We start from the raw sequence: 13,834 nt of genomic DNA, 5'->3' as shown, positions 1-13,834 counted from the left end.
AACCTCTTTACCCTGTTTTTTTATACCCTAGATGTGTATTTTTAGGACCCATCCAATGTTGTGATTTTAGGGTATGTTTAATTGTTTTTAATGCTGTATTTTAAAATTGTTATTACCCGCCTTGAGACCTTTGGGATATTTGGGTGAAAGGTGGGTAATAAATGTTAATAACAATAACAACAACAACAACAATAATAATGCTATCTATAATAATCTGTTCAATGCTGCTAATTAATAGTTTTATTATTTTATTGTTAGTTCATTTCATCATTAACCATTATTAGGTTATGCAAAGATATCATATTGCTTTAAGATATTTTCTAAGTTACTTTGTTTTATTTTCTATCAGTCCTACAATATCATTAAGCATTGTGTATCAACAAACTGGTGTATTTGTTTCTGTTCCATTTTGAGTTTGTAGCTTTTCTGTGCTCTTCCTTACTCCACTGGGCTGCTACTGAGCAAAGTGAACCAGGACTGAAAGGATGCAAGGAAGGCTGATGCAGGCCAGCATTTGGGACGCTGCACTTGGCCTTCATTAGACCCACTGATTAACAGGCTTTCTTACAGCTAGTTATTCCACTGCAACACAAGGGTAGAGTAACTTTCCAAGCTCCTCAGAAGAGTACAGTGAGAAGCCTGCTGGTTGGGAGCCAGAGCAGCAATGGTTGGCTTTTTTTTTTTACAAAGAGAGCCAGAGCCAGCGGCAGAGGTTGACATGGCTGGGTATCTGCCGGTGGCCTCAGGGCTCTAGAGGGCCCAACACAGATTCCACCATCAATGCTGCTCACCACATCAGGTGCTATAGCCATGCCCCTGTGCATGCACTGGAGTGCTACACTTCAGCAAGGGGGCTTTGACAGAGGACAACAGCTTTTGCCAATTGTACAGCTCTGGCAACTTTTTTTTTCTTTCAGTGACAGCAGCTGCTACTTGAAAAAGTCACTTTTCTACATTTTTTCTTCAGAACCCAAATCCACTGCTCAACTGCACAAAGCATTATGCTATAATGAATCATAGAAGAGGAGAGTTGGAAGGGGCCTATGAGGCCATCGAGTCCAACCCCCTGCTCAATGCAGGAATGAAACTTAAAGCATTCCCAACAGGTGGCTGTCCAGCTACCTCTTGAAGGCCTCCAATGTTGGAGAGCCCACCACCTCCCAAGGCCATTGGTTCCATTGTCATACCACTCTAACAGTTAGAAAATTTATCCTGATGTTCAGCCAAAATCTGGCTTCCTGCAACTTGAGCCCATTATCCAGTGTCCTGCACTCTGAGATGATCCAGAAGAGATCCTGGCCCTCCTCTATGTGACAACCTTTCATGTACTTGAAGAATGCTATCATATCTCCCCTCAGTCTTCTCAAGGCTAAACATGCCCAGTTCTTTCAGTCTCTCCTCAGAGGGCTGTTTCCAGTTCCCTGATCATCCTTGTTGCCCTCCTCTGAACCTGAACTTTTCATGAAGTAATTGTTGCACGTTTAAATGTCTTTTTAAAAATAAAAATACTCACACAAACTAAGGTCTGAGCGAGAAAGAGCATTCCCCACCTTTTCTAACTTTTTGTTTTTTGGTGAGGATACTTTTGGCCAAGCTACAGCTCCTGTCAAATCTAGGATTTCTTCTAAGAAGATTTCACAGGGTGATGGTGAAATCAACAGAAACCAGGTCTACAGAGAAGGTGCCTCTAGCTAGCCAGTGAAATTTATTTATTTATTTATCATTTGATTTATCTCCCGCCCTTCCTCCCAGCGGGAGCCCAGGGCCGCAAACAAAAGCACTAAAAACACTTTAAAACATCATGAAAAGACATTAAAATACATTAAAACAAAACAACTTGAAAAACATTTCTTAAAGCTTTGAAAACTTTTTTTAAAAGTTAAAATATTGTTTTTTAAAAAAAGGTTTAAAAACATATTAAAAAGCAATTCCAACGCAGAAGCAGACTAAGGTCTCAACTTAAAGGGCTTGTTGAAAGAGGAAGGTCTTCAATAGGCGCAGAAAAGATAACAAGAGATTGCGCCTATCTAATATTTAAAGGCAGGGAGGTTCCACAGGGTAGGTGCCGCCACACTAAAGGTCCATTTCCTATGTTGCGCAGAACAGACCTCCTGATAAGATGGTATCTGCAGGAGGTCCTCACCTGCAGAGTGCAGTGATTGACTGGGTATATAAGGGGCAAGATGGTCTTTCAGGTGTCCTGGTCCCAAGCTGTATAGGGCTTTGTACACCAAAACTAGAACCTTGAACTTGGCCCGGTAGCAAATGGGCAGCCAGTGCAATTCTTTCAGCAGTGGGGTGACATGTTGGCGATACTCTGCCCCAGTGAGCAGTCTCACTGCCGCATTTTGCACCAGCTGCAGCTTCCGGACCAACCTCAAGGGTAGCCCCACATAGAGCGCATTACAGTAATCCAGCCTGGAGGTTACCAGTGCGTGGAAAACAGCAGTCAGGCTATCCTGGTCCAGAAACGGCCGTAGGTATCTTACCAGATGAAGTTGGTAAAAGGCACTCCTAGCCACTGAGGTCAGCTAGGCCTCTAGCAACAAAGAGGGATCCAGGAGCATCCCCAGACTATGGACCTGCTCTTTCAGAGAGAGTATGACCCCATCCAAAGCAGGCAACTGACCAATTATCTGAACTCGGGAACCACCAACTTACAGTGCCTCCGTCTTGCTAGGATTCGGACTCAGAAATACTCTCTTTAAGCTAATAAGCCTGTAAATTTATGTTAGACTGCACTAACGTCATTTTGTTAGTGAAAAATAAAATCTTAAAATTCTCTTTACTTAAAAAAATGAGAGTTTAAGCTTTCTCAATTGAAATTAATGGCTGGATTGGTCTCATACACTCATGTGCTGCTGAACTAGTAAAGCAGGATACATCATAAGATGTGTTAACATTGGCCCAATTCCCATTTTTGTTTTTAATATGGTAAAAAAAATACAAGCTAATTTTACCTGAAATGTCTCATTTCAGGAACATTTCTTAGAATGTGCATCCCTCTTTGGGACCAGCCTGCACTTTGCATGCCAAGGTAAAAGCTTAAGAACCAGTTCCCTGGCATAGGAAGCAACGTGCCACCCCCCGTAGGCTGCAGCCATAATATTGCAGGCATCCAGCCAGCCAGCCAGCAGAATGTAAAAAATGTATGCCTTGACTCAGATAAAAATGAATGTGGACATGACCCTTCAGGGCTGCTTTACAAGTGTACATCCGCTACATGATTTCGCTACACTTGATGATCGTATGAACTGACTGCCTGGAAAGCACAAACAGCCGTTCCGGGAGGCACACTAAGCAACTAAGCTCAGGCAGCAGAACAACCAGCATTGCTTCTGGCCACCAGTTCCAGGATACTCTCAGACCCAAATGAACACTTGTAGCAGAAGGCAGCCGCCACCTTGAAAACCCACGAAATAAAATGCCCAACGTGGCATTTTGAGGATTCTGAAACAGCAACTGCCTGTTGCCAACAGATTGCAGCTTGAGAAGGAGCTCTGCTCCCTGCCGCTGGGATCAGGAAGAAGCTCCTTGGGCAGGGGGGAGCATGAGCGACTGGCTTTTGTGGCAAGTCCTTGTGCCGTGTGCCCCATGTGGCACGACTGCTCCGCCCTTCCCTCTTTGTCCTCATCCGGTCCACTTCAAAGGCAATGAGGTTGGGCAGTGGCAGGCAGCAGAAGGGGACAGGAGGGAGAGGAGGCAGCAGCAGGAAGGTCGGCACAGTGCAGACACACCAGCCAGAGCACTGGATGGGCTGCCTGCTGCATTCCCACTATGCTGACCTCCCTCTCTCCCTCCTGGTCAGGAGTAGCAGCAGCCACTCAGCTGTTGGGAGGCTGGGCGAGCCCTGCCCCGCCATGGGCTGCTACCGATGTGGGGGAGGGCAGACGCCTGCCTCTCATGGAAGCCACCCTGTTGCTAAGACCAGCCAGAGAGAGGGTGTAAGTGGCTAGGAATGGCGGCGACGCTGGAGAGGGGCCCAACCTCCATGCTGCTAGTCCCTTCCACCCTCCTTACCTGAAGTGGCAGCACAGCGGCACTTTAAAATAGGAGCTGAGTGCCTGCTCTTTACCCTGGATAGCAGATGGCCATCATCTTAAATCCCCCAAAACGAAAGGCCTGACAGGATCCTGAGATCATGCCAGGTGCTGCCTTTCAAGAATCCAAGATGGCAGCAGCCTACTATTTTAAAATGCCACCTTGCTGGGACCAAGGAAGAAGCTCACAGGATGGGAGGAGGGTGCAAGTGACTGGTGATGGCAATGTGGGTCGGGAGAGTTCAGTGGGGTGACATCTCACACAACGATGTACCAGCCCTGCGAAAAAGCATGATGTTTTCGGGTGATATGAGTCACTCCATCCAAGGTGTTGGATATGAAAGAGAGAAGTTTGGTTAGCAGAAGGAGGGACGGGTCTGAAGAGGGAAGAGTGTTGAGAGGAGCTGAAGCTGATCCTGAGAGAAGAGCCGCATCAGCTAGAGGACAACCACCAGCACTGACAAGTCGCCTTCTCCTCCATCTCCGCTTAGCAACGGCACGTTTCTCCAGACCAGAACGGTCACAATTCTAGGGCCTCCAAGACATTTAGCATATCCCAGGCTCAAACCACTGGCTCCAGAGTGGTGGTGGAAGGACTTGCCCCAGCCTCAAGGAGCAGGTCCTTGTACAAACTCAGGAGAAGTTCAGCTCCTTGCCTTGGTTGTATTCAAAAGGTCACAGGTCACACCTGATGTTTCCTCCCACACAGCACAATCATGCTACACACTTACATCGTGAAGACCATACTGACTCAAGGATATCCTGAAGGATCTCCTTTACTTTCAATGTGAACTCTGGAAAAGCAGACTCAAAAGAACCTCCAGCTCAGCATTCTCTCTGCTTCTTTTTCTAAACAATATAAGTTTGCTTGAGGGGAACATAAGCAGCCATCACTAACTGGGAGGCTTAGGAAGGATTTCTTAATATGCTCAGTAACGTAACAGTTGTTGTTGTTCAATCAATCAATCAATATTTATTTCGGTCACCGACCAGCCAGCATTGTTGTTGTTGTTATGTGCCTTCAAGTCGATTATGACTTATGATGACCCTATGAATCAGTGACCTCCAAGAGCATCTGTCATGAACCACCCTGTTCAGATCTTGTAAGTTCAGGTCTGTGGCTTCCTTGATGGAATCAATCCATCTCTTGTTTGGCCTTCCTCTTTTTCTACTCCCTTCTGTTTTTCCCAGCATTATGGTCTTTTCTAGTGAATCATGTCTTCTCATGATGTGTCGAAAGTATGATAACCTCAGTTTCATCATTTTACCTTCTAGTGACAGTTCTGGTTTAATTTGTTCTAACACCCAATTATTTGTCTTTTCACGGTCCATGGTACGTGCAAAGCTCTCCAACACCACATTTCATATGTGTTGATTTTTCTCTTATTCACTTTTTTCACTGTCCAATTTTCACATCCATACATAGAGATCGGGAACACCAAGTCCCAGCCTTCTTCTGATTTCTTGACTATTGTCTCCATTTTGGTTAATGACTGTGCCAAGGTATTGATAACCCTTGACAATTTCAATGTCCTCATTCTCAATGTTAAAGTTACATAAATCTTCTGTTGTCATTACTTTAGTCTTTTTGACGTTCAGCTGTAGTCCTGCTTTTGTGCTTTCCTCTTTAAATTTCATCAGCATTCATTTCAAATCATTACTGGTTTCTGCTAGTAGTATGGTATTGTCTGCATATCTCAAATTATGGCTATTTCTCCCTCCAGTTTTCACACCTCCTTCATCTTGGTCCAATCCTACTTTCCGTATGATATGTTCTGCATCTAGATTAAACAAATACGGTGATAAAATACACCCCTGTCTCACACCCTTTCCGATGGGGAACCAATCGGTTTTTCCATATTCTCTCCTTACAGTAGCCTCTTGTGCAGAGCATAGGTTGCGCATCAGGACAATCAGATACTGTGGCACCCCCATTTCTTTGAAAGCATTCCATAGTTTTTCATGATCTACACAATCAAAGGCTTTGCTGTAATCCATAAAGCACAAGGTGATTTCCTTCTGAAATTCCTTAGTCCGTTTCATTATACAATGTATGTTTGCAATACGATCTCTGGTGCCTCTTCCATTCTAAATCCAGCTTGGACATCTGACATTTCCTGCTCCATACATGGTAAACAGCAGAGCTTGGAAGATTACTTTTAAAAAGTAATAAATTACAGTTACAATTACTTGGCCCAAAAGTAGTAATTACCATTACAATTACAATTGCTCTGAAAGTAACTGATTACTTTACTTTTTCTCAAAAGTAATCACTACAATTACATTTCAGTTACTTTTTTTTAAAAACTCCTACAAGGTGCTGGCCTTGGCTGCTGCACATCTAAGAAGCCTAAAACAATATTAAAAATAAACACACACACACAGGGGGTAGTAGAATAAAAAAAATTATCCATAAGATTAACATAATGGCATAACAGAATCTCACATCCCCCCAAGCAATGAAGATACCCCAACTCTTGAAATCAAATTTTACACTTGAAACGCTTTTATAATATGTTTCTGTTATGTCTCAAAAGAACAAGATGCTCAAAGAGCATGTCAGACAAGGAATGTCTTTTTACAGTCATTACATTGCCACCAGTACTGAACAGGCGTTCTACTGCGGCGCTTGAAGGTATGCCTGTGTTGTGCTGCAAAAAACACCGCAGCACACGTGGAAAGCCATGGAGTGATGACACTTCCCTGCTGGGAGACCTCAGGTACCTCACCAGTTCCTCCTCAGCAGTGTCCACTGCTGACTTCTTGCCCTGGGGCAGAAAGTTAAAGAAGTCATCTTCTAAGTCATCTCCTTCCTGGTCTTTATCTGAAGACTGATCACTGTCCTCATTAAGTACACCCATCTTTATTTCAGCTTTCAACAAGGCTTCCATTGTGTATCTAAGAAAGAGAGAGGATATGTTAACACATATATGTTAGGAAACCATCATCTGCTCTTCATTTCCTGATGCTTGTCATGTCCCCTGGTTCAGGGTCCAGCCTGAGCCTGTGGATGATGACATGGAAGGTAGGAAAGTGACCAAGTCACCACACTCATGGGGCAGCACAGCAGACCCTTAAGGATTACCTGCTGCAACCCAAGGTTGTGATGAGGAGCCCCAGGAAGAAAAGGACCAGCCCCTGCCTACCACCTTAAGCCCTCTGATGCCTCCCTTGAGACAACATTTCCCTTGGAGTAATCCACCCAAAGGGCTTCCCTAATGCTCTTACTTGTTGGTATGGGTGGTGGCCTGACACGATTCCAGCCAATCTAGTTTGAAGCGAGGGTGTAGGCAGGCTGCCAGAAGAAGCCTCTTGTCCTCCCAGATAGCTGCAAACCGCTTTCTTAGGGCTTCGCGCACACCTCTCAGCAGCTGAAAACAGTATGTGTACCTCTCAGGTTTGTTTTCCAGTCCTTCTAACTTGCGGTCCAGATTGCAGAGCGTTGGTAGCAAATACCCCATGAACATGCCGTTCTCCCGTTGCAGGATATCTAGGGACTGGGCTAGTGGCTCCATAATCTCTGTGTATTCCTGTACCACTTCAATCTTAGCAGCTGTGATCCTGGACAAGGAGCAGCGGTCCATTATGGCATGCATTTTTAGTGGCACAGTTGACAGGAGCTCATGTAGTTGCTTCAACGCATCAAAGGTGGAATTCCACCTGGTCTTATTTGGTACCTTCAGATACACACCACATTGCGCACGGATATACTCAGCAATCTGGGCTGACTGGTTCTGCTTGGACCACAACTTGCTGCACTTTCCCATCAAGGAACGAAACTGTTTCTTGAAAGGACCAAGAAGACTACTTTTGGAGGAGTCAGAAAGCATGGCCTCTATGTCTTGTGTTGCCACAAGGTTGAGGGTGTGGCTAGCACATCTCTGGTGTGGTGGTAAAACAAAATCCTCTCCTGAGTCTGCAGCTTCTTCCTCTGCCTCAGGTCCTGTATCCAGGATCTCACAGATAGGCACAAACTCCACCTCAGCCTCCTCCTCCTCCTGGTTATCACCATCATCGTCACTGGTGCCTGCAGCTTCCACTGGTTCTTTGGCCATGAAAACTCTGAACGCTTTCACAAAGTTGGAGCCATTGTCTGTAGTAGTGCACATAACTTTGTTGTGGATCCTGTACTGCACATGTACATCATGCAGTGCTTTTGAAAGGACATCGTATGTATGGCGCCCCTTCAGACGCTTACAAGCCAAGGCCCCGACCTCACGTTTCAGGGTAGTTGGGTTGATCCAGTGGGCTGTTACCCCAAAGTAACTCTTCTTGCCATTGGTCCAACAATCTGCAGTGGTTGCTATATATGCCACAGCACCCATTCGGTTTGCAAGAGTTTCTCTCATGTGGCATGCTCTCTTCTCAATTCTGTCTCTCAGAGTCTTGGCACATATGATGGTGAGATCTTTGGGGAGTCCAATGCGAACCAGATTAATGAATGATGGTTTGTCCACAGTCAGAAGTGGTAATGTCTCCTCTACAATGAAATCAATGATTCTCCTGTCGAGATTGCTCTGGGTGACAGGCTCCCTGCCAGATCCCCACCTCTCAAGTGTTGTCTGCTGCTGCTTCAGCATTTTGGGAGGAGGGGTGTCATGCATTGGTTCAGGAAGGCCGCATCTCCTTGCCTTTATTGCTTCTTCAATTGCTCTCAGATTCTCAGGGTGTGCCCTCTGAGGAAGAAGAACAAAGCATGAATCCAAGAAAAAATGGAAGAGGAACTTCACAATTTAAACATAAATAGACAATGGACACTCTTTGAGGGCCAGCATGACAAAGGCTTACCTCAAAATGTTTCTTCACATTGGATGAGGAGGAAACAGCTGATCTCAGATTTTTGATCCTTGGAAGGCAGTAATTGCATCGTACAACAACATTTTTCCCACTCTGGCTCACAAATGTACAAGCTTTCTCAAAGCCAAACCATGGTACTTGCTGTTCTGCAGATGTGGCTGTGGGCAACTGGCACTGCTTCATGCCCTCCTCCTCCTCCTCATGCACAGGGCCTCCTTTCTGAACCTCACTTTCTAGTTTTGCCTCCTCAGGATCAACAAGCTGTGACTCAAGTGGCCGCACTAACTGACTGCTGCTCTCAGCAGCAAAACCTGCAACAGGCGTCTCTGTAATAAACAAGAGATAATGCTCCTATATGGGTGAACTTCAGCTGTGATGTGCCCCATCTCTTCCCCATGCTGCAAGATCCCCCACTCAGAGTGGAAGCAGGTCAATAGCACAATTAAAAGAGATCCTATTTGCATCATTTTTGCTCACTGAATAACCCTGCCTGGGCCAGTCTAACCTACTATCTCACAGGGTTGTTGTGAGAACAAAATGAGACTAGGGTTCAAATCCCCACATAGCCATGAAGCTCACTGGGTGACCTTGGGCCAGTCACTGCCTCTCAGCCTCATGAAAACCCTATTCATAGGGTCACCATAAGTTGGAATCAACTTGAAGGCGGTACATATATTTTTTATTTTGAATATGAAGATTATGATAATAAATATGCAGCATTTCAAATTAATTCTGTATGAGAAGCATTCCATGCCAAGCTTGGAAAACCAAGGATGAGGTATAAAATGTAGACAAAAATACTTTTGACAAAATGCCGTTTATCTTTTATATCTATATCTATAATTAGCAATACAGCTGAATGATGTATGGAAAGTATTTTTTCTTTCTCTTTTCTTTTTTATTAATATTTTAGTACTACTGCTAAAGTTCTGATGAAAGAATAAAGCATTCATTAGCCAAATTCAAATGATTAGAACACATCACATAAATTCCACTGAAGTTGGAGTTTTTGCCATAGAAAATGAAAAAAACATATAACCTATAATAGCCCAATAGACAAATAGTTCAAATAAATATACAATAAAAAGCTAGCCGGCATTTTAAAAGGCAGGAGTGCTCTGTCTGGATAAATACAGCACACAGGTATGCATGGGAACAAGGGGGAGAGTTCAAAAAGGGGGGGAGTACTTCTCTTCCTTCCCCCCCTTTTTGAACTCTCCCCCTTGTTCCCATGCATACCTAAGCAGAGGCAGTGGGGGGAGGGCAGAACAGGTTGCGGGGGGGTGGGGGTGGGGCAAAAATGCCATGGGGGGGCGGAAGGGGTCGCGGGGGGGCACACACACACACACACACACACACACAAATCATCGTCACTCACCTCCACAGCTCTTTACCATTCTGCTGCTGCCTTCTCCTCCGTTGTCCTTGCCCTGGCTTTTTCCTCCGGCGTCCATTTTTTCCTCTCAGACGCTAGCAGGCCCTGCCTATTCACCTCTTCCCTCATGCCTCCTAACACAGATCACAAGGGAAGAGACAGTCTGCGCAGAAGTCCAATCAGTGTGAGGCACATGTCTTGTGTTAACCAATCACAGCCAGGAGCTGACTTCCCCTTGTTCCCGCCCCCAAGTAACGTCCAACCTAACGTGGAAACGTTAAAGTTGCAGCTGAAAAGTAGGGAAATTACTAGTCGTTCCGTTACTTGCCAAATGTAATGGAATTACCCACTCGTTATTTAAAATTGTAACAAATTACAAGTAACTCGTTAAAAATAACGAGTTACTTCCAAGCTCTGGTAAACAGCCTTTGCTGTAGAATCTTGAGCATTACTTTACAGTTTCCAGTCTGTGGGCCATTGTTTAGTTTTCCATATTTGTTGACAAATTTTTGTCAAAATTTGGACAGGTTCAGTCTCACTAGCTTGTAGCAACTCTATTGGTATGCCATCTGTTCCTGGTGATTTGTTTCTTCCAAGTATTTTAAGAGCAGCTTTCACTTCACATTCTAAAATTTCTGGTTCTTCATCATACGGTTCCTCCATGAATGAATCTGTCATCCTTGCATCTCTTTTATAGAGTTCTTCAGTGTATTGCTTCCATCTTCCTTTTATTTCATCTCGGTCAGTCAGTGTGTTCCCCTGTTGATTATTCAGCTTCCCTACTCTTGGTTTAAATTTCCCTTTCATTTCTCTAATCTTTTGGAATAGGGATCTTGTTCTTCCATTTTTGTTGTCCTCTTCTATTTCTTTACAATAACTATTGTAATAGTTCTCTTTGTCCCTACGTACTAGTCGTTGTATAGTTGCATTTAGGGTTCTGACCATGTTTCTATCTCCTTTTGCTTTTGCTTTCCTTCTCTCTTTAACCATTTTAAGAGTTTTGTCCATCATCCATTGAGGTCTTTCTCTCTTTTTAACTAGAGGGATTGTCTTTCTGCATTCTTCCCTGATAATGTCTCTGACTGCATTCCATAGTTCTTCTGGTTCTCTGTCAACTAAGTTTAAAGCCTCAAACCTGTTCCTTATTTGATCCTTATATTCTTCTGGGATGTTATTCAAACTGTATTTTGGCATTATGATTGCTTTGTTGTTCTCCTTTAGCTTTACTTTGATTTTCAATACGATCAGTTCACGATCTGTACCACAGTCTGCTCCTGGTCTTTTTTCGCAGAAAGTATGGAACTTCTCAATCTTCTGCTGCCAATTACATAATCAATTTGATTCCTATATTGACCATTTGGTGATGTCCATGTGTACAGTAGTCTTTTCAGTTGCTCAAAAAAAGTGTTTGCAAGAAACAAATTACTGGCTTCACAGAATTCATTAAGAGTCTCTCCTGTTTCATTTCTGTCTCCTAAGCCCCATTTTCCCATAATTCCTAGTCCTTCTCTGTTCCCTACGTTTGCATTCCAGTCCCCCATGATTATCAGCACATCTTGTTTTGGTGTGTGATCAATTTCCACCTGTACTTCTGTGTAAAATCTCTCCAATTCTTTTTCTTCTGCATTCGCAGTTGGAGCATAGACTTGGATGATGGTTATATTTATTTATTTATTATATTTATATACTGCCCCATAGCCGAAGCTCTCTGGGCAGTTTACAATCACTAAAAACATTAAAAACAAATATACAAATTTAAAAACACATCTTTTAAAAACAATTTAAAACACAATTTAAAACACATGCTAAAATGCCTGGGAGAAGAGGAAAGTCTTGACATGGCGCCAAAAAGATAACAGTGTGGGTGCCAGGCGCACCTCATCAGGGAGATGATTCCATAATTTGGGGGCCACCACCGAGAAGGCCCTCTCCCTTCTTGCCAGACTCCCAGCTTCCCTCCGAGTAGGCACCTGCAGGAGGACCTTGGATGTTGAGCGTAGTGTATAGGTGGGTTCGTATTGGGAGAGGCGGTCCATCAGGTATTGTGGTCCCAAGCAGTGTAAGGCTTTATAGGTCAAAACCAGCACCTTGAATCGAGTTTGGAAACATACAGGCAGCCAATGCAAGAGGGGCCAGAATCGGCTTTATATGTTCGGACCGTCTGGTCCCTGTTACCAATCTGGCCACAGCATTTTGCACAAGTTGCAGTTGCCGAACCGTCTTCAAAGGCAGCCCCACGTAGAGCGCATTGCAGTAATCTAGCGTGGAGGTTACCAGAGCATGGACAACTGAAGACAGGTTATCCCTGTCCAGATAGGGGCATAGCTGGGCCACCAACCGAAGTTGGTAGAAAGTACTCCATGCCACCGAGGCTACCTGAGCCTCAAGTGACAGAGATGGTTCTAAGAGAACCCCCAAGCTACGAACCTGCTCCTTCAGGGGGAGTGCAACCCCATCCAGGACAGGTTGGACATCCACTATCCAGTCAGAAGAACCACCCACTAGCAGCATCTCAGTCTTGTCTGGATTGAGCCACAGTTTATTAGCCCTCATCCAGTCCATTGTTGCAGCCAGGCACTGGTTCAGCACATTGACAGCCTCACCTGAAGAAGATGAAAAGGAGAAATAGAGCTGCGTATCATCAGCATACTGATCACAACGCACTCCAAAGCTTCAGATGACCGCACCCAACGGTTTCATGTAGATGTTGAACAGCATGGGGGACAGAACTGACCCCTGCGGAACCCCATACTGGAGAGTCCAGGGTACCGAGCAATGTTCCCCAAGCACCACCTTTTGGAGCTGACCCGCCAAGTAGGAGCAGAACCACTGCCATGCAGTCCCTCCCACTGCCAACTCAGCCAGTCGTCCCAGAAAGATACCATGGTGGATGGTATTGAAAGCCACTGAGAGATCAAGGAGAATCAACAGAGTCACACTCCCCCTGTCTCTCTCCCGACAAAGGTCATCATACAGGGCGACCAAGGCTGTTTCTGTGCCAAAACCAGGCCTGAAACCCGACTGAAATGGATCCAGATAAACGGTCTCATCCAAGAGTGTCTGGAGCTGGCCCGCAACCACTCGTTCAAGGACCTTGTCCAGGAATGGAACATTTGCCACCGGCCTATAGTTAGTAAAATTTTCTGGGTCCAGGGGGGGGGGTCTCTTCAGGAGTGGTCTCACTACTGCCTCTTCAGGCAGCCAGGGCCCACCCCCTCTCGCAGAGAGTAATTAATCCCTTCCCTGGCCCAGCCGGCTGTTCCATCCCTGCTGGCTTTTATTAGCCAAGAAGGGCAAGGATCCAGCACAGAAGTGGTTACACGAACCTTTCCAAGCACCTTGTCAACATCTTCAAGCTGTACCAACTGAAACTCATCCAAGAAATCAGGACAAGGCTGTGCTCTGCATACCTCACTTGATTCACCTACTATAACACTGCAGTCTATGTCCTGGTAGATGGTAGAGATTTTATCCTGGAAGTGCCTAGCGAATTCATTACAGCGGGCCTCAGATGGTTCTACCACGTCCCGGGGCCAGAGTGTAATAGCCCCCAGACAATTCTGAAGAGCTCCACTGGGCAGCAGATTTGATAGTGGCAAGCAAAATATTGTTTTTTTTGCTG

At 44.9% G+C, this 13,834-nt stretch overlaps 2 protein-coding genes across 3 annotated transcripts in view; both read right to left on the bottom strand.

The window, feature by feature from the left end:
* Positions 1 to 13,834, bottom strand: part of MTF1 (metal regulatory transcription factor 1) — a 47,682-nt gene that overhangs the window by 29,566 nt on the left and 4,282 nt on the right. The window lies entirely within an intron of this gene.
* On the bottom strand, positions 6,416 to 10,554 carry LOC133370392 (uncharacterized). Its single transcript, XM_061596637.1, has 4 exons — positions 10,216 to 10,554; positions 8,829 to 9,163; positions 7,269 to 8,716; positions 6,416 to 6,938 (listed from the first exon to the last, which is right to left on the bottom strand). The coding sequence occupies exons 1-4, from the start codon at positions 10,289 to 10,291 to the stop codon at positions 6,548 to 6,550; spliced, it is 2,250 nt and encodes a 749-aa protein (XP_061452621.1). The 5' UTR covers positions 10,292 to 10,554; the 3' UTR covers positions 6,416 to 6,547.

The sequence above is a fragment of the Rhineura floridana genome, chromosome 15, assembly GCF_030035675.1.
Source record: "Rhineura floridana isolate rRhiFlo1 chromosome 15, rRhiFlo1.hap2, whole genome shotgun sequence".
NCBI lineage: Eukaryota > Metazoa > Chordata > Lepidosauria > Squamata > Rhineuridae > Rhineura > Rhineura floridana.
The sequence above is the reverse complement of the archived record's forward strand: the minus strand, read 5'-3'. Positions and strand labels throughout refer to the sequence as shown.

Coding starts and splice junctions, on each gene's coding strand:
- LOC133370392 (XM_061596637.1), bottom strand. CDS start 10,291: ATGGACGCCGGAGGAAAAAGCCAGGGCAAGGACAACGGAGGAGAAGGC. Junction 9,164..10,215: donor AATGGTAAAGAGCTGTGGAG/GTGAGTGACGAT, acceptor TGTTTATTACAG/AGACGCCTGTTGCAGGTTTT. Junction 8,717..8,828: donor ATGTGAAGAAACATTTTGAG/GTAAGCCTTTGT, acceptor CTTCTTCCTCAG/AGGGCACACCCTGAGAATCT.